Below are 24,520 nucleotides of genomic sequence, written 5' to 3'. Positions count from 1 at the left end.
ATCTGTGTAATTAAATCCTGTTGGCTATGGACCCTCGCTGTTTTTGCATGTTTAGCCACACCCCTATTTACTCACGTCTGACTGTTCCTGGACGAGTTCATGCTTGATCATGTGTGGTTTTAATGTGGTTTTAATGTGGTTAATCGCAGACTCCACCCACCTCTTCTGCTAAAGCTGCTCCACCTGTGAGTGCAGGGGGTGGAGCAGCAGGTGGAGCAGCAGGAAAAGGAGCAGCAGGTGCAGGAAGTGTGATAGGAAAACCTGCTTCAGACGCAGTAAAGCCCAAAGATACTGTTAAAGATACGGTTCAGGTATTCACCATGAGTATGAGGCATGTTTAAGCCAGATGTGCCGTCTGTAAATGGGATAAAGACACACCTTCTCTTGGTTTCAAGTTCAATATTGAGTTTAATATTTTAAATCAGACTAATCAGACGTTATTAATGTACACATTCCAGATTATATCGATTTATAATTAAGGGCTGTGCGATACTGCAAAATTTGGTATTGATACAATACCCAGTAAATACAGGGACAGTATTGCCGATACCAATACCAATACCAATACTACCATCTACTTTTGTGTAGAGGACAGAAATGTATTATAATTTATTAAGTCAATGCATCATCAATATGCAAATTTGAAGGATTATTTTATTATTTTGAAAGTTTTCCTTTAATTAATCAGGTTTTTGAATACAATAAAACACAGGACAAAGTTTTCAGGCAAATAAAAATACTTTTATTAGGAAACGCCCCTTTTGGGAGTTAATTTGCAATTAACAAACTCAATATATATTTTTCCTAATGTTCCTTTGACAGTTAACATTAAATATATATTCAGCCGTATTTATATTTCAGGTTTGAGGCATAACTATATATTGTAGGTAGCATATCTAGGAACCAGTACGGATATCATAGCAGCAACTTAGCAACTACGTAGCAACACCATAGCAACCATCCAAGAATGTGTATTTTAAGCATGTCTGATTGGTTGGATTGGTTAAAATCTCAAATAAAATATGTTTTTATCTGGAACATTATAGACAGCACTGTACTGTATCTGGTGTGGTAGGCTTGTTGGTGATTGGCTGAACGTGGTTTGGATTCATCGCTTTGCATGATCTCCGTATTCTCTTTCATCTTATTGGCTTGTATTTTATATCTGCTGCTGTGAAGAATCTGCTTTAGTGGAAATGGTCTCGAGTGGTGTTTCTTTCCTTACTATAGCAACACCTTAGCAACCACCTACCAACACCCAAGTAACCACCAATCAGCCAGTTAGCAACACCAGAGCAACCACCATGAACACCAAAGCAACACCTTAGCAACCACCTAGCGACACCTTATCAACAACCAAGTTATCACTTAGAAACACCATAGGAACCAACACAAATAGCAACAAATAGCAACACCTTAGCAACCACCTACCATAACCCAAGTAACCACCAACCAGCCAGTTAACAACACCATAGCAACCACCATGGACCCCATAGCAACACCTTAGCAACCACCTAGCAACACCTTATCAACGACCTAGTAACCACTTAGAAACACCATAGGAACCAACACAGATACCATAGCAACACCTTACCAACTACTGTGGACACATTAGCAACACATTAGCAACCATCTACCATTACCCAAGTAACCACCAACCAGCCAGTTAGCAACACAATAGCAACCACCATGGACATCATAGCAACACCTTAGCAACCACCTAGCAACACCTTAGCAATCACCTGGCGACATCATATCAATGACATAGTAACCACTTAGAAACACCATAGGAACCAACACAGATACCATAGCAACAGCTTGGCAACCAGCTTGGACATCCAAATAAGCACCAACCAGCCAGTTGACAACACCATAGCACCCACCATGGACACCATAGCAACACCTTAGCAGCCACCTAGCAACCAACTGTAAAGAATCTGCTTTAGTAAAAATGGTCTGGGGTGGTGTTTCTTTCCTGGAATGATTCGCTGCTTCATGATTTTCGAACAGCCATGTTTTTTGTGGCACATTGACTTTGGCTTCATTGCGGCAGTCTTAAGTTAAGGTCTTCTTCCTTGTCTTTGGGCCAATGGGCTGCTTCGTTTCGGTTTGGGTTGTGTGGTTCTACCTGCAGTCATGTGACTGATAATTACACGTATTCTTCAAATAGAGCACCACGATTCCGTCCTCCAAATCAGAACCTCCCAAAGCAGCACCCAGCGGAGCAGCTAAACCTTCTGCTCCAGCTAATGTTCCTGCAGCTACTGCCCAAAAGGATGATGCTAAATCTAAAGAAGCCAAGGTATTTTAAAGGATCGGGATGCATTTTAAAATATTAGAGGGCCTGCTTGTGAAATTTACGTTTCTCCTCATGCATATACTTTTGATTTTTTTTTTCTTCTGTTAGAAAAGGCATTTAATGTATGTTACATGTACATTTAGTATAAGGAATGTAACAGTAAATGTATTTTCAGGTGGTTTTGGATTTTTTAATGTGCTTAAAATGTTTTCAGCCACTCCTTTTACAACGTACTGTTTTAAAATATTAAGAATATATGTGCCAAATAATACTATTGGAAGTTTATAAGGAAGTTTGGGTTGGATAAGGAGTGGGCAAATATATGGTGGGGTGTAGTATACATATTGGTTCATGTACCGTAATATTTTGCACATTTTGCAATATCTTTTTGATTGTCACCTAACACCAAAAATAAAAAAATAAAAAATAACACCAAAAATAGAGATACAAGGCGTTTGTTTGACCTCGTCAAAATATACATACCGGTACATATATTGTACATTGTTAAATAAGCTGTTGTTTAGATTTTTAATGTTTATTTACAGACATGTTTTAAAGGTAATTAGTTTAGTAATTGTTTTTTGTTTTTGTTTTTCTCTTTTAAAATTAAAAGTTAGTCTTTTAAAAAAATAACTTTAATTGAAATTAGGATTAAGAATTAAGTAGAAAATGTAAAATATAAAAAAAATCTCCTGGTTTGTTTAACACTTTTTTTGTTTATTTAATAATCCCATATAATTTTTTGTTCATAGTTTGAATGATTTTAGTATTATTCTACAATGCAGATTTTTTTTAAATAATTAAAAAAATACTGAAGAATCTTTTAAAGGTGTAAAGAGGTGGAAAGAGGACTTTTTTTTTACACTTTACAAAAATTAAAGAACCTTTATTTTTGGCAGTAAAATGAAAAAATCTCTTTTTTTTTTTCTCTGCGTTTCTCTGCAGGTTCAGGCAGCAGTATCTCCTCCAGCAGCTAAGGCCAGCGCTCCGGTGAGTCGGCTCTGATTGATTTTTATTATTAACAGTGTGAGCGTGAGGTTGCCTGTGCCTGTGTTTGTGCTTGTGTCTGTGTTGGTGTGTGTTTGTGAGCATGCCCGTTTGCATGTGCGATGCTGAACTGCTGTCTGCGCAGGCGGCGGCGGCTGCTGGAGATCCGTTTGATGCTCTGGCCGGCAGCTTACCCTCATCAGAACCTCTCGCTCCTAAACCTCCTAAATACACTGGACCTGAAGTTAAAGAGGTACAGAGGCTCTGCATGCTTTCGTGTGTGTGTGTACACACTTGTCTGCTGTGCGGTGGAATGTGTGTTTATAACAGTGTGTGTATGTGTGTTGCATGTCTCAGCCTGGCCTAACCTCAAAAGAGGCTAAACGCTGTGGGGAGCATGATTTCACTCTGCCACCTGGATACAGGAAGGAGGATATGGTCAGTGTGTAATACACCAGTCTGTGTGCTGTTATAGTTGTAGCATTATTTTACAATATTTTAACAATAGCAATAGTGTCATCATCCCTGTGTTGTAGTACTGGGCGGTATGACTGAACTTTTGTATCACGTTTATTAATATTAATAATATATATATATTTTTAAGATTCTTTGGTTTCATGGTCTTTTAAAATGTAAGGGGCCTATCTTAAACCCCATCAGCAATCTATGTTCATGCCTTGCGTTAAACTAGCACTGTTAAAATAGCGCCAGAGTTTAGGAATAAATCTACACTGATGGTCTGGTGTGGTGGTCTGAACCTGAGGTGTGTTCAAGTAAATTTCTCCCATGTTTCTATATATTTGTTTGGTGGAAAATACATATGCTCCACTGACTGATTAAAACCCTGACAACAGTCAATTATCAGAGTCCATTCCTATAAAAGTGCCGCACTGTTAAGATACGAACGTGCCAAACTCAGAGCTCACCTGCCTCTTAAAAAAAGTGATGACTGGCAAAATGATTGGTTTATTTCACGTTACGCCCAAAATTAACCACACCCATGATTAGTTAAGAGAATTTATTCATGCCGTTTGCACATTTCAAAGCAACGCAAGGTGTATTGTGCTACATATCAAAAATAGAACTTAGAAGATATAGAAGATATAGAAGAAAATATATATGTTTGCAACGTTAATACTGATTGCTTTTCAAAAATAAATATTTTAATCCACAAAATACTGAAATTGCAAAATTAAAACCAGTATACCACCCAGCACTGCTGTCTTGCACTTTTTCTTTCCTCTGCAAAGTTTAGATTGATCAACTGTTGTCAAAGGCTGGAATTTAACACTCACGCTTACTCTAATTTTAAACAGGAAAAGAAGGCTCCTGCTGGAAAACCAGAGAAACCCAAAGACGTTCCCAAAGTAAGTTTTTTAACTTGTTGCTGCAAAATACTGAATTTTATTCAATTCAGTAAATGAATTTGAATTGAATCCAAACTACAGGATGTTACAGAAAGTGGAATTTAATTTATTGCAAGAAATACATTCTCAGTGAGAATGTGATACTTTTAACATACATATTTCTTCAAAATGAAAGTACAGACACTGATGCTCACGAGTCACGAGATATTGTAAAACCATCTAATGTTACTCTACTGCCTCTGTCCGCATGCTTCTTTCATTTACAGTGATTATTCTGTATCTCTCAGCTTGTCCAGAAACGCATGTGTGAATTACACTATTCAATTGTAATGGGTTTCAATCCTGCTTTATACTGTAAACCATTAGCAACAAGCTATACTAAGCCAAAGCTTAAGCTTATTGGTGTCTAAAATAAGAATACATTTTTAATATAAGTTTTAGAACAGCATAGCCTCATGCATTCCTTTTTTTTTTTCTTTGAACCAAAAACACAGATACACAAACATAGATAAATAAATACTCAGTAGCTCACAGTAAACAGCTTTACAGCACTTATTAAACCTGCCATTTTGAGTTTTGCGACCAAACCCTCCCTGTTTGAAGTGCATTATGATGGTACCTGTGCTGTGTGGAATGTTGCATCGCTCCGAGGGCTGTTCGCTTAGCAAATACCACAAAGAGCTGGTTAGGATCTCTCTCACGCACTCACAGCCACTCATTACACCAGGCTGCTATAAACAGCGCTGTGCAAACATGGACGGCTCCTGTGAAATGTGGTGTTTAAAAGCTCCGAACTGGGCGATGAGTCTTTATTAACTCAGTAAAACACTAATATCAGAATCAATACGAATAACATTCAGAAAAAAAGTGGTGGAATTACTGTGTAGCGGATAACGCTGTTCATTAAAACACCTTCAAAACTGGTTTGGTAAATTTGTAAATTGAATGGGAATTGATTCAGGAGAAATCTGGATCCTGGAAGTTTTATTTTTTTATTAAAATTTTAGGCATATTCTGTCGAATCTGTGCCATTTCTGTCCACATGAAATTACATGCAAAATGTACACACAAAATAACTTTAAAATACATTTTATTACGAAGCACGGTTTCTTGTACACTGACCTAATTGCAAAAGTAAAATAAATAATTGACAAATTAATAAAAACTACTTAGAACACTGAAAAAATAGCATTTGTTACCTGTCCCCCCACTCTCTAACTACAAACTTCACCATGAAATATAATTAGTAAAACCCTTTAGAGATGTATTTTTTTATACTAAATTCACAATATTTAGGTCAAAAATACACATTTAATCATCTCTCTGAGTTTCACTTAGTCCTGTTACTGTAACATATTACCCTGATCATCTGAAACATCTGGAACATTCTACAACAGGAAGTCACATCCACAACAGGAAGTGACATCAGCTAGTTCTTTTGAAGATCATGGGAAGACCAAAATTAAATTCACATTCAATTTACATTAGGTTTTCTGTATATTTGATCTTATTGTAACGATGACTGAGGAGATCAAGTTCAACATTTATTCTTGTTACCTAAATTCATTCTTCAATCTTATTTATTCATTTTTATTTAGGGGAAAATCGTTATAATGTGCTCAGTGTCCTCATGATATTAGCATAGCCACCATTTAGCTTTTTTTCATGTTTTTGATAATTCTATGCTAAAAACTCATTCCTGTTACTGAAAACATAAAAAGTAACAGGACTGAGTTTCAGTAACAGGAGTGAGTTTCAGTAACAGGAATGAGTGCCAGTAACAGGAATGAGTGCCAGTAACAGAAATGAGTGCCAGTAACAGGAGTGAGTTTCAGTAACAGGAATGAGTGCCAGTAACAGGAGTGAGTTTCAGTAACAGGAATGAGTGCCAGTAACAGGAGTGAGTTTCAGTAACAGGAATGAGTGCCAGTAACAGGAATGAGTGCCAGTAACAGAAATGAGTGCCAGTAACAGGAGTGAGTTTCAGTAACAGGAATGAGTGCCAGTAACAGGAGTGAGTTTCAGTAACAGGAATGAGTGCCAGTAACAGAAGTGATTTTTTTTGTCATAAATATAAATTATTTGAAAGTGCATTTAACCATTTCTTTAAAATAAAAACTAATAAATTAGAGGACTTGCTTTTAAACATGCTATTTAAATCTCACATGAGTTTTTAACCCTCTTTGGCTTAGAAACCTTTTAAAAAATGAAGTAAAGCTGCCTAAGATTGTTTTGAATAGTTAAATATTTGTGTTATTAGATTCAGAGTTGAAAAAAGAGAAAAAAAATAATAATACGTTTAATTTGGAAGAGTTACAACAAGCATTGAAATTGCCCTTTTAATACTTTCTATTGTAATTCTAATGAGATCTGGAGTTTATTTTACAGTAAATTGTTTTTTATTATTGAGAGAAATGGGTTTATGTAATGTGCTCATGTACCCAGAACTTCAATACAGTAACACTTAACACAGTTATTAAAGGGTGTGTGCTGGCGTGGAAATAGTTTAGACCTCATCAATGCTGTGACATTTTGCTAGAAAATTAAATGCAATTGCCACACCCTCCCTTATGTTGCACACGCACATGTTCCCATACACACCTACAGCCTGTATCTCTAATACAGTCTAAGCATGTAAAAAATGCACACACAGTTTCTTTTATTGTTCTATGGTCTCATATAACATTATAATTAAATACTGATTAAAAGATTAACCTAAATGTATATTTTATCGTAGTATTTCTGAAAGAAAAGCCTGTGTATTGATTGTAAAGGGTTTTCCTGCGTATTGTCTTCCAGGACGTGTGTATAGAGAATGTTTTGGGCGTGTCTTTTCTTTTCCTGCTGTGTCACATACCTTTCAGATCTGACGCCCAGTCTGAGGTCCCTCTGGTATGCTGTAGTGTAGGAGAGGGTTATTAAATAGGATGTGTTGGGACTTCTGTGTGTGTGTGTGTGTGTGTGTTCTGTGTTCACAATTGATTTGATGTTCTATTTGAAAGCATTTAACAGATGATGACGCTCTGGACTCTCTGTCTGCTGGGTTCGGATCTACAGTTCCTAGTGCTCCTGAAGCAGAAGTGGTAAATTCACTAATTTATGTCTCTCTATCTACCCATCTGTCTGTCTGTCTTTGTTGTCTAGATATTTCTTTATCTATCTATCCATCTATTCATCTATCCACCCATCCATCCATCCATCTATCCATTTATACCTTACTCTATCTGCCTGTGTATCTAACTGTTTGTCTTTTTTGTCTATCTATCTCTTTTTTTGTCTTCACTAATTTATGTCTCTCTATCTACCCATCTGTCTGTCTGTCTGTCTGTGTTTGTCTAGTGATTTCTTTATCTATCTATCTATCTATCTATCTATCTATCTATCTATCTATCTATCTATCTATCTATCTATCCATCCATTCATCTATCCACTTATTCGCTCATCCATCCATCCATCCATCCATCCATCCATCCATCCATCCATCTATCCATCCAGCCATCCATCCATTTATGCCTTACTCTTACTCTTAATCTTTCCAACTGTTTCTCTTTCTGCCCATCTGTCTGTCCATCTGTCCATCCATCCATCCATTTATCTACTCTATCTGCCTATCTTTTCAACCGTTTCTCTTTCTGTCTATCTATCTCTCTTTCTCTGTCTTTCTTTCCATCTGTCTGTCCATCCATCCATCCCTCCATTTATCCCTTCTTTTCTCTGTCCATCTGTCTGCCCATCTATCCATCTATCTATTTTTACATCTGTTTACCTGTTTGTCTGTATGTATGAATGTCTGTCTGCCCATCTATCTGTCCTTCTCTGTCACTGTTCATCTGTATATTTATTAATCCATACATTAATCCATGCATACATCTCGTTTTCTGTCTATCAGCCCATCTTTCCATCTGTCTGCCCATCTAGCTGTCTGTCTCTGTCCAGATATCCATCCATTCATTTAACCTTTCTTCTGTCTGTCTGTCGGTCCATTTGTCTGCTCATCAATCCATCCATCTGTCTGTCTGTCTTTTTTATGAATCTACCTCCATACTCACCTCCATGTCTGTTTATCTGTCTGTAACAGAAAGTTGAAACTGCAGCGGTTGCCAAGTCCAGCCAAGCTCCTCCTCCCCCCTCTCAGAAAGTGAGTGTGAAAAAAGCATCAGTTATGCTTTTGAATCTGTGGAAAATCATGGATATTTTAATAAAGCCGTCATTTTATATCCACAAAAGAACCGCTACTAAAGAGACTCTGCTGTTTCTCATGCTTATGATCTTAAATTAGCATCTCTATATAAAACACTGGAGAGGGAAAACCGGATTTATCTGACTGGGTTTGTTTGTTTCTTGCAGAGGCAGGAGGTTCCTGCACCTACGAGTGTGTCCCCGGCTCCCCCTGCTGACAAGAAAGCAAAAGTAGAGAAGGTACTGCACTGTTTAACGTGCAAACTTTTTGCATGTGCATTTTTGATGTTTTTTCACTTTTTGACATAATTAAAATTTTTGTTTTATTTTTTTGTTCACATGCAAAATCATACATCATTTAATATAGAATATAAGGTAGAAGGCTAAAGCAAATATGTCAAATAGCATAAGAGAGTTAGCAATTTTTAACATTTACACAAATGTACAAATGTTTAAGATAAGATAAGATAAGATAAGATAATCCTTTATTAATCCCACAATGGGTAAATTTGCAATGTTACAGCAGCACAGAGGAAAGGACAGAGAAACAGGTCAGGAAAATATATAAACAAATAATAATAAATCTATAAATACATACAAAAGATTACAGAAAATATATACCAAAAAAAAAAATATATATATATATATATACATCTAGTGCAGTTAAGATAAGGTCAGAGGAGATATGATTATGGTAGGTTGTGACCAGTATTATTGCACAAGGACTAACAGTGAATAAATATCAAATAAATAGATGAGAAATAGTGATAAAGATGATGATGATGATGTACCAATAGAAATATTCCAAAATTACTACTATACAGTCTTTTTACATTGACAGAGTTTTTTTTCTTTCTTCTGTTACATTTCCAATATATAGCTACAGTTTTTTTTTTTTGCGTGACAGACAGTATTTATCAATATATTAACTGAAATGTTTGTATCTGTTGGCTAATGAAACTCTCTCTTCTGGTCTCTCTTCTGGTCCAGCCTGTTAAAGACTCTGCTAAAGCAGCTCCTCCTACTTCACAGCCCAGCAAACCAAAAGCTGTCGAGGTGAGAAACAGCAGAGAGACGTTTCTGATCCACTGAACTGAATACAGTACATGATAAAAGTACAAAACAATCACAGGGCTGCTGTCTAATCCTCTTTTTCAGCTTGTTAAACTGTGTGTATCTGTGTCTCTGCAGGATGATCCCATGTCTTTGGATGCTTTATCTGCTCTGTCAGACTCGCTGCCTTCTGCAAAACCAGTGCTTGAGTCCCCTAAACTCAGACCTGAGGATATTGTTAAGGTAAGAATGCATTAAAAGTATGTTCAAATTAGATAAATAAAACCAAAAGTACATTTATTATTTATCTATTTAACCCTCATGTGGTGTTCGGGTCTGTGGGACCCGTTTTCATGTTTCATCAAATGATACTAAAAAAATATTTTTTTCTAACTCAAACTCATTGGCATTGGCTCATTTTTTGTGAAAAACATATATCAAAACACATTTTCGATAAACACACACTGTACACCCACATCCCCCTACACATTAACATTACATACAGTATGTTTGTCCAAGGGTTAATAAACATTGCTTCATTTGTAAATTTGAAACTAAACTAATTTTCTACTCAAATCTTGAGTTTAATTCATTTTCTTTTACATTTTATTAAAAAACTAATAAAAAAAGAGTAGCACTTTTTGAAAGAAATGTAACATAAGAAAGGTAAAGGGTAAATATTAACCATGTAAGCTGTTTATATTGCTTGCAATTTAGGTGAAGCAAGCATGTGTAAAGCATTTTAATGTAAAATTGCTTAATTTTGCTGAATTAAATACAAGTAACAAAGTAAACAAGTAACAAAAATATGAACACCACACAAGGGTTAAATTTACTTTATGAAAATGCACATTAAATACACTTTCTCTGTATTTCCATAAAATGTATTTTTAAGCAATACACCTTAAATTATATGTTGTGTTAATAGAAAATATATGTAGTGGCATTAAATTCTGCTTAAATTGCACTTTAGTGTAGGAGTTTTTTTTTCCAGTGTCATTAAGGTGTACACAATATGTGCATCAATATACACATAAGTAGTACATTTACAATGTATTTGAGTGTATTAAAAATTAGTTTGCAGTACTAAGCACTTGAAAGCACAACCTAATGCTTTTATGTTGTATGTAAATATAGCTTAATTACAATTGAAATATACTCAAGTTGCCATAAGTAGTTTAAAAATAGTACATTTAGTATGCATTTAAGTACTTATTACTTAAATACTAGTTTAATACTAAAAGTATGTACTTTTTCATGTCAAGTATACTTAAAATATATATACTTAAAAATATATATATTAAATGCCCTTTTCTTTTACAAGTGTAGGGCTGCCCCCTAAAAGTTGACATGTAGAATTATCAGTTGGAATTGGAGAATCTTCAAGTTGAGCAGTTGAGGGCTTTTAAATTTTAAAACATATACGAAAAAATATATCATTTTAATGAAGAATGATAAATAATGGTAAATATAAAGAGTTTGTTTCTAAAAACAGATTGCATTTTTTTTAAATATACCTTTATCTGTTTGTGCACAGGTGCATCTAAAAAGAAAATGAATATCATTGTAAAGTAACTTTATTTCAGTAATTAATTTCAAAATGTGAAACTCATATATTATATAGATGTAATAAACACAGAGTGATCTATTTTAAGCATTTCTTTCCAATGAAAACCCAAAAATCAGTGTCTCAGAACATTTGAATATTATATAAGAACAATTGGAACTTGTGGCAGTGTGGGCAGTTTGCCAAGTCCTGCTGGAAAATGAAATCCACACCTCCATAAAAGTTGGCAGCAGAGAGAAACAAAATGTATTGATGGTCAATGATGGTTTGGGGAGCCCTGTCATCTGCTGGTGTTGGTCCATGTTGGCACATGTTTGTGGTTGATTTATTGCATTACTCAGGTCAACCCTGACACATGGGCTGCATGCTCTCATATGATTTATATATATTTTGTAAGAGAATCAGCTGATGGCATGTTTGTTGTTATGAAATAACTAGGTTTTAGTAAAAAGGAACATGCTTGAAGCACCTCCTCTTTCCAATCTAACATCCTATAAAGACTTCTTCTTTACGTCAATACGAGTTTTCGCAAACCTCCACTGCACTATTTTTGCTCCCTTTAACTTTTTAACTTTAACTGTTTTCTCTCCCTCCTGATCAGTTGGTGTTGTTAGTGATGACACTGAGGCAGTGATGTATGTTATCATGTTTTGTTTTTTCCCAGGAGAAAGAGGCTAAGTCAGAGAAGGGTGTGCGTGTCGGTGAGAGAGAGGATTCCCTCCCACCTGAGTACAGATTCCCAAAGGAGAAGCTCTCGGATAAACCAGCTCCACCGAAGGAGGTGAGATTCAGAAATGGCTAATAGGAGGAACAAATTCTGAAATCTGTGTGTGTTTACATTTACCACCATACACATACATGCTAAAAGTCATGGGACACAATATTTATTTATTTCTGCCCCGTGACACATTTGCCATGTGAATGTATTAATAGCATTTGTGTTTGCTTAGTATGAATATTGACTATGTCCTATTTTACAGCCCTCCATGGATTCGGGTGAAGCTCTGGATATTCTGTCTGGGGATTTCTCCAGCCCCTCTGTAGCTCCTGCAGTCAAGTCCTCGGCTCCTCCCTCAGCCCCTGCTAAAAAGGTAAGCCAAAATAAAAGTTCAGCTAAAGAATGATTCACTCATGATTCACTAATCCAGACCTACAAAGGCTTATTAATTTTTACTTTTTTTTTATTTTGGTTCTGTAGAGAATATTTTTTTTTAATAATAATGAATAAGTGGAATAACCTTAATTTATACATTTTTTATAGTTCCAAAAGTGGGTTATCTATGGCATTAATCAGAATTTCAGAATATATATATTCAATTCAGTGAATGTTTTTGGATTTGAATTGAAATTGGAATTGCAATATTCAAATAAAACAATTTATCAAAGTACTTTACAAGATAACATTGTTGCATAAAATGTTCAGCTGTTCCTCAGTGGCAGCATTGTTTCGGTCTGAATATCTTGCATGCAACACTAAATTACATTACATTACATATGGCAGGCGCTTTTGTCCAAAGCGACTTACAATAGTGATGCTCATAGAGTAATAGAAGTTATGTTTGGGCAACAGTTATGCACTTGGATTCACTTGGATAAAGCAAGGCATTCTGGGAAATGAAGTGCTTTCCTGTCACTTTCCACAATTTGATTTTGAAAGTTATTACAATATGACTGATCTATAGCATTACTCAAAGTACCTACTGTAGCACCTTTAGCATTTTACAGTATTTTTTAAATCATGGCCAATGATACTGGTTCCCTGACATTTGTTTCAGAAAATGCTCCTCCTTTCCCAGAATCTTCTCCACATCTTCTCTGAACTGTGAAACTAAGTGCCAGAAAGCTAATAAAAAAAAAGAAAAGTCATGTGACTTCTGAAAGTTACTGAAAGCAAAGCATACCTTCAAAAAGCACCCAAAAATATATTATTTTAAGATTTTAAGAATACTGGACAGTAGGTCCAGATCAAAAGCCTATAGAAACATATAAGGATAACATAATGCAAGGTATTCTGGGAAATGAAGTGCTGTTCTGTTATTAATGTTAATGATCTGTTTTATAGAGCATGTATTTAATATTTAACATTTTTAATTTGTGGTCACAAAATAATATCTGTTTACACTGGAATTTAGAGGGAATTCTTTTCTGACCCTGACAAAATATTATTTTCCTTAAATGGCAATTCTCTATTAAAAATCCTGTGGAGTTCAAGACTAGCCTTAGTTTTAATCTGGGAAACGGTTAAGAGTTTATCCTGCTTTTGTTGAAGTAACTGCTTCTACTTCCTTAGTAATCAAGCAATGAGGATTTGGCTGCATTTAGAAACAAGATAATAATAATTATTATTGTTATGCTTTTTACTATCAAATCCTTACTGTGTTTTATGAATCTTTAACTTCTTCCTCCAGCAGCCTAAAGTAGAGGACTTGTCCGCTCTTGATGCTTTGGCTGGAGACTTCGTGGCTCCTGCTCAGGCCAAAAAGGTAACTCAACGTTATGTTTTTTTGAGCTCACTGGAGTTTGACTTGTATAAATATGATCAGTAGGTGGCAGTATATGTGCTGAAATCATTTATCTTGTCTGTGTGATTTTTTTATTTTTCTGCAGGTAGCTTCCAGCGTTCCTCCTGCTCCTCCTCCAGCTGCAAAAAGCACACCAGCACCCACCGCTGATAAGGTATTGTGTTCAGAACTGGGTTTTATTTAACTCATAAATACATAGTTTACTTTTACATACATGCTCACCTAAAATATTACTTATTGCTCATTAGTCAGATAATGTTTTAATAATAGCATTACTTTATATACTGTGTAAGAAGGAATACAGACTTTTAACATTTTAAAGACATGTGTATTAAGAGTGGTATAATGTTGTGTATGATTTTTTTTTATATAATGGAAAAGCTAACATATTCATTATTCAAATAATAATTCAAATTGATAAAATGGCTAGTTTACATAAGATCCCAACGACCCTATGACCTCTGATTTGGATCTTTCATTTTCTCCCCGCTTTTATTTTAAATAGTTATTTGCCTTAAAATAAAAAAGTAAATAGATAACAATAAAAAATGGTGATTTTCATCCAGAGGAGGTCATAAATTAGACTGTTAAATTATGGTGTAAAGGGAATATTCTCTCAATACTGTATCCAACTTAAAACAAAAAAAAAATATTATTGTTATTTTATTTTATATAAGATTATTGAGACAGCTGTCTGAGATGTTTTTGGACATTGTTTTTGTACTACAAACTTTTTGTAGTATCTGTTTTTCTTTAATGGACTTCAATAAAAAATAAATAAAAACAAATTAAAGGCACGTGCAGCACCACTGATACATACCTAAACCTATTTAAAATGATGTAAAAAACAATAAAAGTAATTTAATATCTACAGCAATGGTAGATAATAAATTAAATAAATAATCACATAAATAAATTAAAATGAAATAAAATGTTAGATGTTTTTTTCTGCTCTGGAAGTTATTTATATTATATATTTATGTAATATAATAATATTTATGTAATTTAAATTGATCATCGGTAACTCCATCCATCCATCCATCCATCTTTCTTTTTATTAGATATAATCCAAATGCTTAAGATAGTAGAAGTGGTTTGATAATGTATGGAAAATATATAAAAAAATATATAGAAATCTATTAATTGATTTTTAAAAATTAATAATTAAATATAATCTTCTTCCACAGGGAGAATCGATGTCCCTGGATGCCCTCAGTGCACTTGAAGACCTGCTGCCTGCAGCAAAACCAGTTCCAGAATCCCCTAAACTCAGACCGGAGGACATTATTGATGTACATATTACAAGTTTGTTTTATCTTAAAGCCATATTGTAATTAAATTTTACCTTCTGATGGATATATATAATGTATATGATGTCTGTGGTTTGGGTTCTTCTCATTAGGAGAAAGAGTTGACGTCAGAGAAGGGTGTGCGAGTGGGTGAGAGAGAGGACACACTACCCCCAGAATACAGATTCCCTAAGGAAGACCCCAAAAAGCACCCAACTCCCCCACAGAGAGAGGTAGACCATCATTTAAACAGCTGGATTTCCTCTTATATTCAACTTTTCTCAGGATATTTAACTCATATTTAACTATTATTCTGTCTCTTCTTATTCCAGCCCTCGTTGGACTCTGCTGGAGCTCTGGATATTCTGTCAGGAGATTTCACCAGCTCCTCAGCAGCTCCTGCAGTCAAAGCCCCCGTTCCTCCCTCAGCTCCCCCCGCAGATGTAAGTTAAATTAATCTCTTTTATATCATAATCTCAGCATTAATTCACAGTATAATTGTTTTAAGTAAATGATTATAGATGTAAACCCAGATCAATCTGATGAACCAATCACTTTTTATCTAATTATAGAGCTCAGCAGACTTCGCTCTAGATGAACTTGCAGCTGACTTTGTTGCCCCCACATCTGCATCTAAGGTCCAATCTGCTGTTACAGGCCCCCCAAAAGCTGACAGACAGGTAAACACACCTTTAATCTTCTCACATACCAACAATACCAGAGTTCAAAAGAGGACAAATTGTTGGTGCACGTCTTGCTGGCACACCTGTGACCAAGACAACAATTCTTTGTGATGCATCAAGAGCCACGGTATCCAGGGTAATGTCAGCTTACCACCAAGAAGGACCAACCACATCCAACAGGATTAACTGTGGACACTGTGATAGGAAGTTGTCAGAATTCAATGTGCACCTCAATTCTCCTGTTTTCACCAGAACTGTCCGTCAGGACAATAAATTGTTGTGCTCTAAAACCAGGAGTTTCAGTTTCAGTGTCCAACCATATATATATATATATATATATATATATATATATATATATATATATATATATATATATATATACACTATACAGTATATAGGGCTGTCAATGTTAAAGCGTTAACACATCAAATGTCCAACCAGATTTATTTATTTGTGATAAAAATGCTAAAATGCAATATACTTTGTTTAATACCTTAAAATGTCTTTTTTTTCCAAAGCTGTCAGAAGGTACTACATCAGCTATGGATGCTCTCTCAGACACACTGATGGACGTTACCCCAGTGCCTGAGCCAAAACCAATCTCCCCCAAAGATATAGTTAAGGTAAATCTGATAATACCATACCATCATTACCATACCATTTACTTTTAATTTAAATAAACATTATAATAATAACATCAGCAGCAGCTGTGAGTTTAATAGCTGTGTGACGTTCCTGCAGGAGAAGACAGTCGTAGAGGAGAAGGTGAAAAAGGCTGGGGAGAGAGACGACAGCCTTCCACCTGAATTTCGACCCACAGAGGCAGATATAAAGGTATTCCCTCATCTCAGGCCTTCATTTTATTTTATTCTTTTTTGCTTAAAGGTTGTATTAAGCCTCTTATTAAATTTGCTTGATCCAAAAATTATTAGCCAGTGAAAAAAGACACTATCAATAAATAAAATAAATTAGTAATATTTAGAATAATTCTTTTATATTCTTACATCAATATAAAAGAGAGAAATATCAGATATTTAGTGTACAGTACATATAAGATAATTTCAGTCTTAATAGGTTTTTTATATGACGGTTGCCTCTAATTTATTTTAACTGTGTGCTTCTTCTTCTTCTTCTTCTTCTTCATCCTCTTCTTCTTCTTCTTCTTCTTCTTCTTCTTCTTAAAAGGCGGCAGCCAAAGCAAAAGCAGAACTCCCACCTAAGCAGGTAATGTATTTGTTAATTTCTAGGTAATTATTATATCTATACATCTCTAGAAACAATTAACAGACCACTTCTTAATTATGAGTTTCTCTGAATTTTCATTATTTATAGGGTTATGTTTGTGTAAATTTTTTACATTTTATTTTATAAACTATGGACAACATTTCTTTTCAATTCCAAATAAAATATTGTCATTTAGAGCATTTATTTGCAGAAAATGAGAACTGGCTGAAATAACAAAAAAGATGCAGAGCTTTCAGACCTCAAATAATGAAAAGAAAACAAGTTCATATTCATAAAGTTTTAAGAGTTCAGAAATAATCAATATTTGGTGGAATAACTCTTGTTTTTAATCAGAGTTTTTTTTTTCATGCATCTTGGCATCATGTTCTCCTCCACCAGTCTTACACACTGCTTTTGGATAACTTTATGCTGCTTTACTCCTGGTGCAAAAATTCAAGCAGTTCAGTTTGGTTTGATGGTTTGTGATCATCCATCTTCCTCAGGATTATCAGGATTGTTCCACCTTTAAAATATTTTATTTGCAATTGGGAATGTGAAATGTTATAAATAAAATAAAACAACATGCTAATTTTACTCAAATATAAACCTATAAACAGCAAAATCAGAATAAGAATCATGAGAAGGGACGCATTAGTCTTGCTTAATGAAGCCTGGGTCGTTCTTGCACCTGAATTTCCAGACTAAGGTTGATGTATTTTGATATGTTGTGTATTTATTTATATCTGGTCTGGTTAGTTTAATTAGAGCATTGATGGACTCTTAATGGGCTTGACATCCATGTTTTCTGCATCACTCTTCTCACAGGTATCTATGGATGAGACGGCAGCTCTTGATCTGCTGTCCGGTGACTTCACATCTTCATCAGCTGCTGCTCCTGTGGCCCCGCCCTCCTTGCACTCATCACACAGCACTCCAGCAAAGACCCAGTCAGCAGCACAGGTACTGAACACCAGCTTAAACTGTGCAGTAACCCATAAACACACTGTGCTGTCAGAAATCACTCAGGGGGTTCTTTTGGGTAATTTTGAGAGAGCGTCAATTGGGAAAAAAAAAAAACTATTTAGGTATGCTTAAATTTAATCTCGGCTTGTTTGTTTGCATATGTTAAGATGCATATATATTCTGCCCTCATGAAGCTCAAACACATATCTCACACATATCTCACACATGTTAATGTTTACTCATGGAATCACTCAATAGATTTAACCAGAGATCATATTGATCATGCTAAATGTTATTATATATTATTATTTATTTAATAAAAACAAAAAAAACAGTATACTATAGGACAAAACTCATCCATACTCTTGTGCTCATGCTCTTGTGTCTGAGTTCAATCAGATTCCCACAGAAATGTTTCAGAATCTAGTATAAAGAATTACCTAGCAGTACAGACGTTTAATCTAATAAACACAGAATAAACTTGTTTTTTAAAATCCTTTAACATTTCGGGAGAAATGTATCTAGTTACATGTTATGTAGTGTTTTTATAGACTTTTTATATCTGATTTTTGACACAATTCATTTTCAAGGTTCTACATAGTGCTGTAGAATGTGAAAAAAAGAATAATAATAATAAAAATCTATACATAAAATTAAAAAAATAAATAAATGTAAACTAATGTTAACTATGTTAAAATGTTAACTAAATGTTAAAAAATGTTAACTAATATTTGTTAATATTTGTATTTAATATTTGACCTGCAGGCGTCTGGACCAGTATTGGACAAACTGGCGGACACACTGCTTCCAAACCTTCCTGGAAACGACACAAAACCAAAAGATAGCAAACCAAAGGTGGGTCTACATTCCTTTATGCAATTAAAAATTACAATCTCATTATAATCCAAAAGTGCTATTGGTTAGGTTGCCAGTTACAGCAATCCCACATCATACACTGGAAGGTGGCAGCTGGTCAGTATGCTGTTGAATATCATGGTCTTGATTCTTGTTGCTGATTTCTGCTTTTTTATATTACCCTGTTACTGGAAGTTCACGAGAGTTCACCGCTCTAGTTTGGAAAACTCACAGGTTCACAATAAATCAACCATCATCATCACCACAGAACCGGACCCTGAGGAGCATAAGCACTTATACTAGTGCATCTGAAAAAAAAATAGAATATCAATGAAAAGTTACTTAATTTTAGTTTTAAAAAAATGTGAAACTCATATATTATATAGATGTATATAGACAACTTTTATGGAGATGTGGATTTCATTTTCCAGCAGGACTTGGCACACTGCCCACACTGCCAAAAGTAGCAATGGTGGTCTTATATAATATTCTAATTTTCTGATATACTGATTTTTGGGTTTTCATCAGCTGCAAGTAATAATAATCAACAATAAAATAGATCACTCTGTGTGTAATACATCTATATAATATATGAGTTTTGAACATTTTGAGCTAAATAACTAAAATAAAGTAACTTTTCAATGATATTCTATTTTTTTTTTACATGCACTAGTAATTGAACACACAAGCCCTTACACTATGGCTGATATAAGGTTGTTTCAGGGTTTTCTGTCTGGTTTCAGGTTAAGGGTGGCAAATCAAAGCCTAAAACAAAGGTAGGTTTATCTCTAAAGCTACACCCCAGCAGCGGAATGGCTTTAATCTCATGAGAAGAAGAAGAAGAATAACGTATATGGTCTGGAAGCAGTTCATTTACATATACATAATTGAACATAAAAGTTAAATTCCTTATTATTTGGAAGTTTGAAAGACAACTTTCTTTAAATAATTACAAATTATTGATCCATAAAGAGAAAATAGACAATTAAAAGATATATATCTGTAAATCTTCTTCTCATTGCCTATCCAGACTACCTGCATGAAATGCAATGCATGAACATCATATTTATCATCTGCTTTGGCAGAGTGTTGCAACAGCTGCTGCCTTTTCTGTTAAAAACATGTTTATTTCATTTTTGTTTTGAGTTATATAAGTTAAAGTTTATTGTATGTACAAATATTTTATTCCAAGTAATTGGATCATTATTATTGGTCCATTCTTCTTGATATTTGGATAAAATGGAAAGAAAAATGGAAAGAGCGCCATTTACCCACCCAGAGGGAGCAAGGCTAATTGTCCTCTCTTAGGACTCTGGCAGCTGATGGCAAGCTGCATGAATGGGATTCGAACCAGCGATCTCTCGATCATAGTGGCAGTGCCTTAGTCCACTGGACCACTCTAAGCCCCATAAGTGATGTTTTTAAACCAAAGATTGTTTAAATGCAATTATAAATTTATTATTTAGTTATTATCTCTATTCTGCAGCTTATCAGCAGAACAAAGTTCCCAACTTGAACCTCCAGTTTAAGTTATTGATGAAAGTTTTGCAATTTTCACTGTATGGCTGGCGAGGCATGCTACATCTCAAGCTGAACATTCATTCAGATTCTAAACCTACCGCCACTTTTTGCGCACCACATCGCTCATCTGTACTGAATCACAATGTTGAATACACCGACTGGCCACATCATTAAAACCACCTCCTTGCATCTCTCTGCACTCATTGTTCAAGCAATCAGCTCCGGTGTCAGTGTGTGTTCTGCTGATGGTACAGTGAGTGGATCAGATACAGTAGCAGTGCTGCTGGAGTTTTTAAACACTGTTTTTAATCTCTCCTACCTACATACAGCTGCTCCACCTTGTAGATAAAGTTGTAGGTCAAGTCAGACAGAGACAGAAGCTCTGATTCCTGGATACAGTGGCACTGTTTTGTATTGCGTTTAAAAACTCCAGCAGCACTGCTGCTGTATCTGATCCACTCACTGTACCACCAGCTCAACACACACTACTAACACCTCATACACTACCACCATGATAATCAGTGCTAATCACTGCAGTGCTGAGAATAGTGACCCAACACCCAAATAATATTAATATTAATAATAAGAGCTGATTTTGTGGTGGTTTTATTTTCTGTGGGTTCTGATTATTAAAGAACAGAGTGGAAAAAGGCAATTATATTGCAATTATAGAACTACAGACTGTCCTATATGCTTAAAAACAGGGTTTATTGATGTGGCTGGTCAGTGCATACGCTACTTTTAAAGTTAAAACTTTTTAACTAATTTTTAACTAAATTTTGCATCTGGTCCGTTTTTCAGAAACCTGCAGTAGATGACGTCCCAGCCGTAGGTGAGCTCCCTGGAAAGCCGAGCACAGACGTAGTGTCCTCTTCTTCAACAAAGAAAGGCGGAAGGAGCTAGATCTCATGTTAGTAGCGCACTGCGGAGACATTTTTATCAAAATTTTAATCATAATTGCATCAGAAATGTGCTTAATTTCTTATAAATTAATTAAATTAATTCTGTGATTTTTTTTTATTTATTTATTTATTTTTTTTATAGGTTTCTACCACACTACATCTACTATCTACATCTCCCTGCATTGTAAAGAGATGCCAATCAAAGGAGCTGCTCGTACTAATATGTACTATTTGTTATGGTTGTTATGGTAGAAAGGTGTACAGAAATTCAGATTCTGCACAAACAAATACTGACACTTTAAACACGGACGCACATCTGCACATATGTGTCATCTTTCCTAGTTCCTGAAGTGTAGGAATTTACGAATTTAAGAATTTACCAAAAAAAATGATCCGAAATCAGAAATTTATTATGAGATTCCCTGCTTGGTCTAATGCTGCCTTCAAATCTGTATTAGGAGTTCGTATTTACAACTTACAATTTACTTTAATTCACTTTTAAGTGAAACGATTAACAGAAATTATTTCTCTTGAAATAGTTTTGTCTACTTGAACTGCCTGGAAAAATTAAAAAAGGCTTGAACTGCCTGGAAAAATTAAAAAGGGACTTTTTTTTTTTTTACAAACTATATGACTATTTACAAACAAACAGCAAACTGAAAATAAAAGAAGAATTTTCAATATCATATACTTTATTATTTGTTAAAACATGAGTTTATAAAAGAGTAAAACATTAATAGTAGTGTTTTATGTTGTACTAAACAGCTAAAACATAAACATTAACATAACTAGTTTAAAATACAGTTATTATTATTGTTTTTTTTTGTTATTGTTTTTTTTGTTTTTTTTTTGCATGCCCCCAACTCATTTTTTTTTTTAAAAAAAGGTCAAATTCATGTGCACTATATAAAATAATAAAATATGCAATATTTCTGACATGACTTGAATGCAGCATAAGTCACAGCAAAATCTTATTTTACATTTTTACATTTTATTTTGAGATATAATGGAGAAAAGGGGCTTGATATCTTTTGATTTCTTGATTTCAGTTCAATCCCAGTGTCCGATGTTTGCAGTGATGGAAGGACGGGTGTTAAACTCTTTGTCGTTTGTGAATCGTTTGTCAGCGTGGTTCAGAATCGTTCCTAGACTCACTTTAGGTTAAAAAAAAAAAGTGCCAAAGTGCCAGCTGGATTGAAATTTAGTATACTGCCTGCATGTGTGGTTTTTTTTTTTTTTTGTTACGGGGAGGGGAAGAATGGCTGCATTCATCCTGAATGTTTTATATAGCTGTTTGAGAAGCCATGCACCCACAGACACTAGTGTACAGCACTTCTGTTTTAGTTTACAATACGATTCTAGTTTACAGTGAGTAGAGAGCTGTATTAAAGGAAAGTAAATGAGTACGTAAATAGTAAGTGGTCTTTTTTTTTGTTTTGTTTTTTGTTTGTTTGTTTTTGATGAATATGATGTTGATTGATGATTGATAAATGGATGGATGGATGGAAGGATGGATGGATGTTTGATGCTTTGATGATGATGATGAATGCTCCTTGTAGTTCTCTGAGACTACAATACATTATGTCTAAATATAAATATAAATATATATATATATATATATATATGTGTGTGTGTGTGCAAAAGGGCTTTTTCCTGTGTGTCTGGTTTCAAAAAGGTCTGTCTTGGTTCCTGAAGTGCGTTTATTCGCGAGATATCGTGCCTTTACACTTGCAGAGTGGCTTCGGCTAGCGCCAGCCCTTACTGCGCTATCTTTCGCTCTGAAAAAGATAGATAAAAGAGAGATTACTGGCAAGCCTTCCAATCAAATGAACTTCCTTTAAGCAGCAGTGCAGCTGTCATGTGGTTAGAAGGTATGAATCTTGTAATACCACCTAACCCTGGCCTGCAGCAGCACTTTTGTAGCAGCAGCAGCAGCTCACGCTGTTCTCGACTTGAGTAGGATGTGGCGAACCAGCTATATAAGCGCGTTTCGTTTTCATTTGAGCCAACACCACTGCGTTAAAACAGCTGCAGGGGTGAGCTACAGTGAGTTATAGTGATCTACAGTGTGTTCACGACTTGTTTCATGTCTCTACTAGACAAAAAGATGAACACATGAACAACATATGAACTTTTTTAGTACAGAATATGTTTTTCTGATGAGTTTTTCAAGCCTAATATTCCAAACGTCTTCCAAAGCAACCAAATGCCATTTTTAGCTCATGTTGGTATTAATAAACCTGAAGGCCAACTGCCCTGCACACTTTATTTTAGTGCACTTCCTGCTTTAACACACCCACTTCAGCTCCATAATGGTCTGTTAGTCAGCTGATTAGTTGGATCAGTGAGGAGGATTCAGGGTCAGGGTTGTTGAATGCTGAGTCCAGACCCCACTGCAAGTCTTGTTTTGCCAAAGTGATCAAGATCAGGATTAAACTTAGACTCATTAGACTTAGACTGCGTCTTTCTCTCGTTCTGATCTCGTGGTGATATCGTATTTACAATATTGTGCCTTTCTTCTTTTTTTCTTATTCTAACCCAGGGACAGAGAGTTTTGGAGGAGGGGTTGTTCTGTGTTTTTTTTTTTTTCTGGTTAAATAAAATTAAAAAAAGGAGAATGGAAATGTCCAAACTTGTGTGTCGTCTTTTCAGTTAAAAAATAAAATAAATAAATAAATAAATAAACAAATAAGCAAAATAGATACTTTTTTAAATGTGATTTTACTATATTGCATATTTTTTGTTTAGTTCTGTCTGTATCCTTCTTTAATAAGCAGGACACCTGACCACAAAGAAATCATAAAGTGTGTGTATATAAGAAAAAGGCCAATCAGAACCCTATATAAGTATTTTCTTTTACATGTTTTGAAATTATGTAAAAAATATATTTTGTCCAATCTGGAAAATTTACTGAAACGTTGCCAGCTCAGGTGTGATTTTTGTCTTCCCATTCAGATGCCCTTTATCCACAAACTGTATCAACTAACATACAGAAATACACATATTTTGTCAGTATGACTTGTAAAGTCGTTTCTATTTTTTTATCGTTTTTATCTTTTTTTTTTTATAAAAACTTCAAAAAATGTATGCGTGGCCACGACTTAAGACA

At 34.9% G+C, this 24,520-nt stretch overlaps 1 protein-coding gene across 26 annotated transcripts in view; it reads left to right on the top strand.

The window, feature by feature from the left end:
• The window catches only part of cast (calpastatin), a 75,578-nt gene extending 52,761 nt beyond the window's left edge, over positions 1 to 22,817 (top strand). For 13 of the 26 annotated variants that reach the window (XM_049466134.1, XM_049466127.1, XM_049466120.1 and 10 more), the window contains 27 exons: positions 150 to 311; positions 2,171 to 2,302; positions 3,245 to 3,289; positions 3,432 to 3,539; positions 3,644 to 3,724; positions 4,603 to 4,653; positions 7,656 to 7,736; positions 8,732 to 8,791; positions 9,001 to 9,072; positions 9,823 to 9,888; positions 10,024 to 10,128; positions 12,117 to 12,233; positions 12,433 to 12,543; positions 13,861 to 13,935; positions 14,060 to 14,128; positions 15,162 to 15,266; positions 15,377 to 15,496; positions 15,596 to 15,706; positions 15,836 to 15,943; positions 16,465 to 16,569; positions 16,688 to 16,780; positions 17,132 to 17,170; positions 17,996 to 18,130; positions 18,899 to 18,988; positions 19,732 to 19,764; positions 21,311 to 21,419; positions 21,554 to 22,817. In XM_049466134.1, coding sequence (XP_049322091.1) covers positions 150 to 311; positions 2,171 to 2,302; positions 3,245 to 3,289; positions 3,432 to 3,539; positions 3,644 to 3,724; positions 4,603 to 4,653; positions 7,656 to 7,736; positions 8,732 to 8,791; positions 9,001 to 9,072; positions 9,823 to 9,888; positions 10,024 to 10,128; positions 12,117 to 12,233; positions 12,433 to 12,543; positions 13,861 to 13,935; positions 14,060 to 14,128; positions 15,162 to 15,266; positions 15,377 to 15,496; positions 15,596 to 15,706; positions 15,836 to 15,943; positions 16,465 to 16,569; positions 16,688 to 16,780; positions 17,132 to 17,170; positions 17,996 to 18,130; positions 18,899 to 18,988; positions 19,732 to 19,764; positions 21,311 to 21,412 — 2,376 coding nt within the window. In that variant the 3' untranslated portion in view covers positions 21,413 to 21,419; positions 21,554 to 22,817. The remainder of the gene's footprint in view (positions 1 to 149; positions 312 to 2,170; positions 2,303 to 3,244; positions 3,290 to 3,431; positions 3,540 to 3,643; positions 3,725 to 4,602; positions 4,654 to 7,655; positions 7,737 to 8,731; positions 8,792 to 9,000; positions 9,073 to 9,822; positions 9,889 to 10,023; positions 10,129 to 12,116; positions 12,234 to 12,432; positions 12,544 to 13,860; positions 13,936 to 14,059; positions 14,129 to 15,161; positions 15,267 to 15,376; positions 15,497 to 15,595; positions 15,707 to 15,835; positions 15,944 to 16,464; positions 16,570 to 16,687; positions 16,781 to 17,131; positions 17,171 to 17,995; positions 18,131 to 18,898; positions 18,989 to 19,731; positions 19,765 to 21,310; positions 21,420 to 21,553) is intronic. The other 13 variants (XM_049466114.1, XM_049466115.1, XM_049466125.1 and 10 more) reach the window with 13 other exon arrangements.
• The last annotated feature ends 1,703 nt before the right edge of the window (positions 22,818 to 24,520 follow it).

The sequence above is a fragment of the Astyanax mexicanus genome, chromosome 17, assembly GCF_023375975.1.
Source record: "Astyanax mexicanus isolate ESR-SI-001 chromosome 17, AstMex3_surface, whole genome shotgun sequence".
NCBI lineage: Eukaryota > Metazoa > Chordata > Actinopteri > Characiformes > Acestrorhamphidae > Astyanax > Astyanax mexicanus.
The sequence above is the reverse complement of the archived record's forward strand: the minus strand, read 5'-3'. Positions and strand labels throughout refer to the sequence as shown.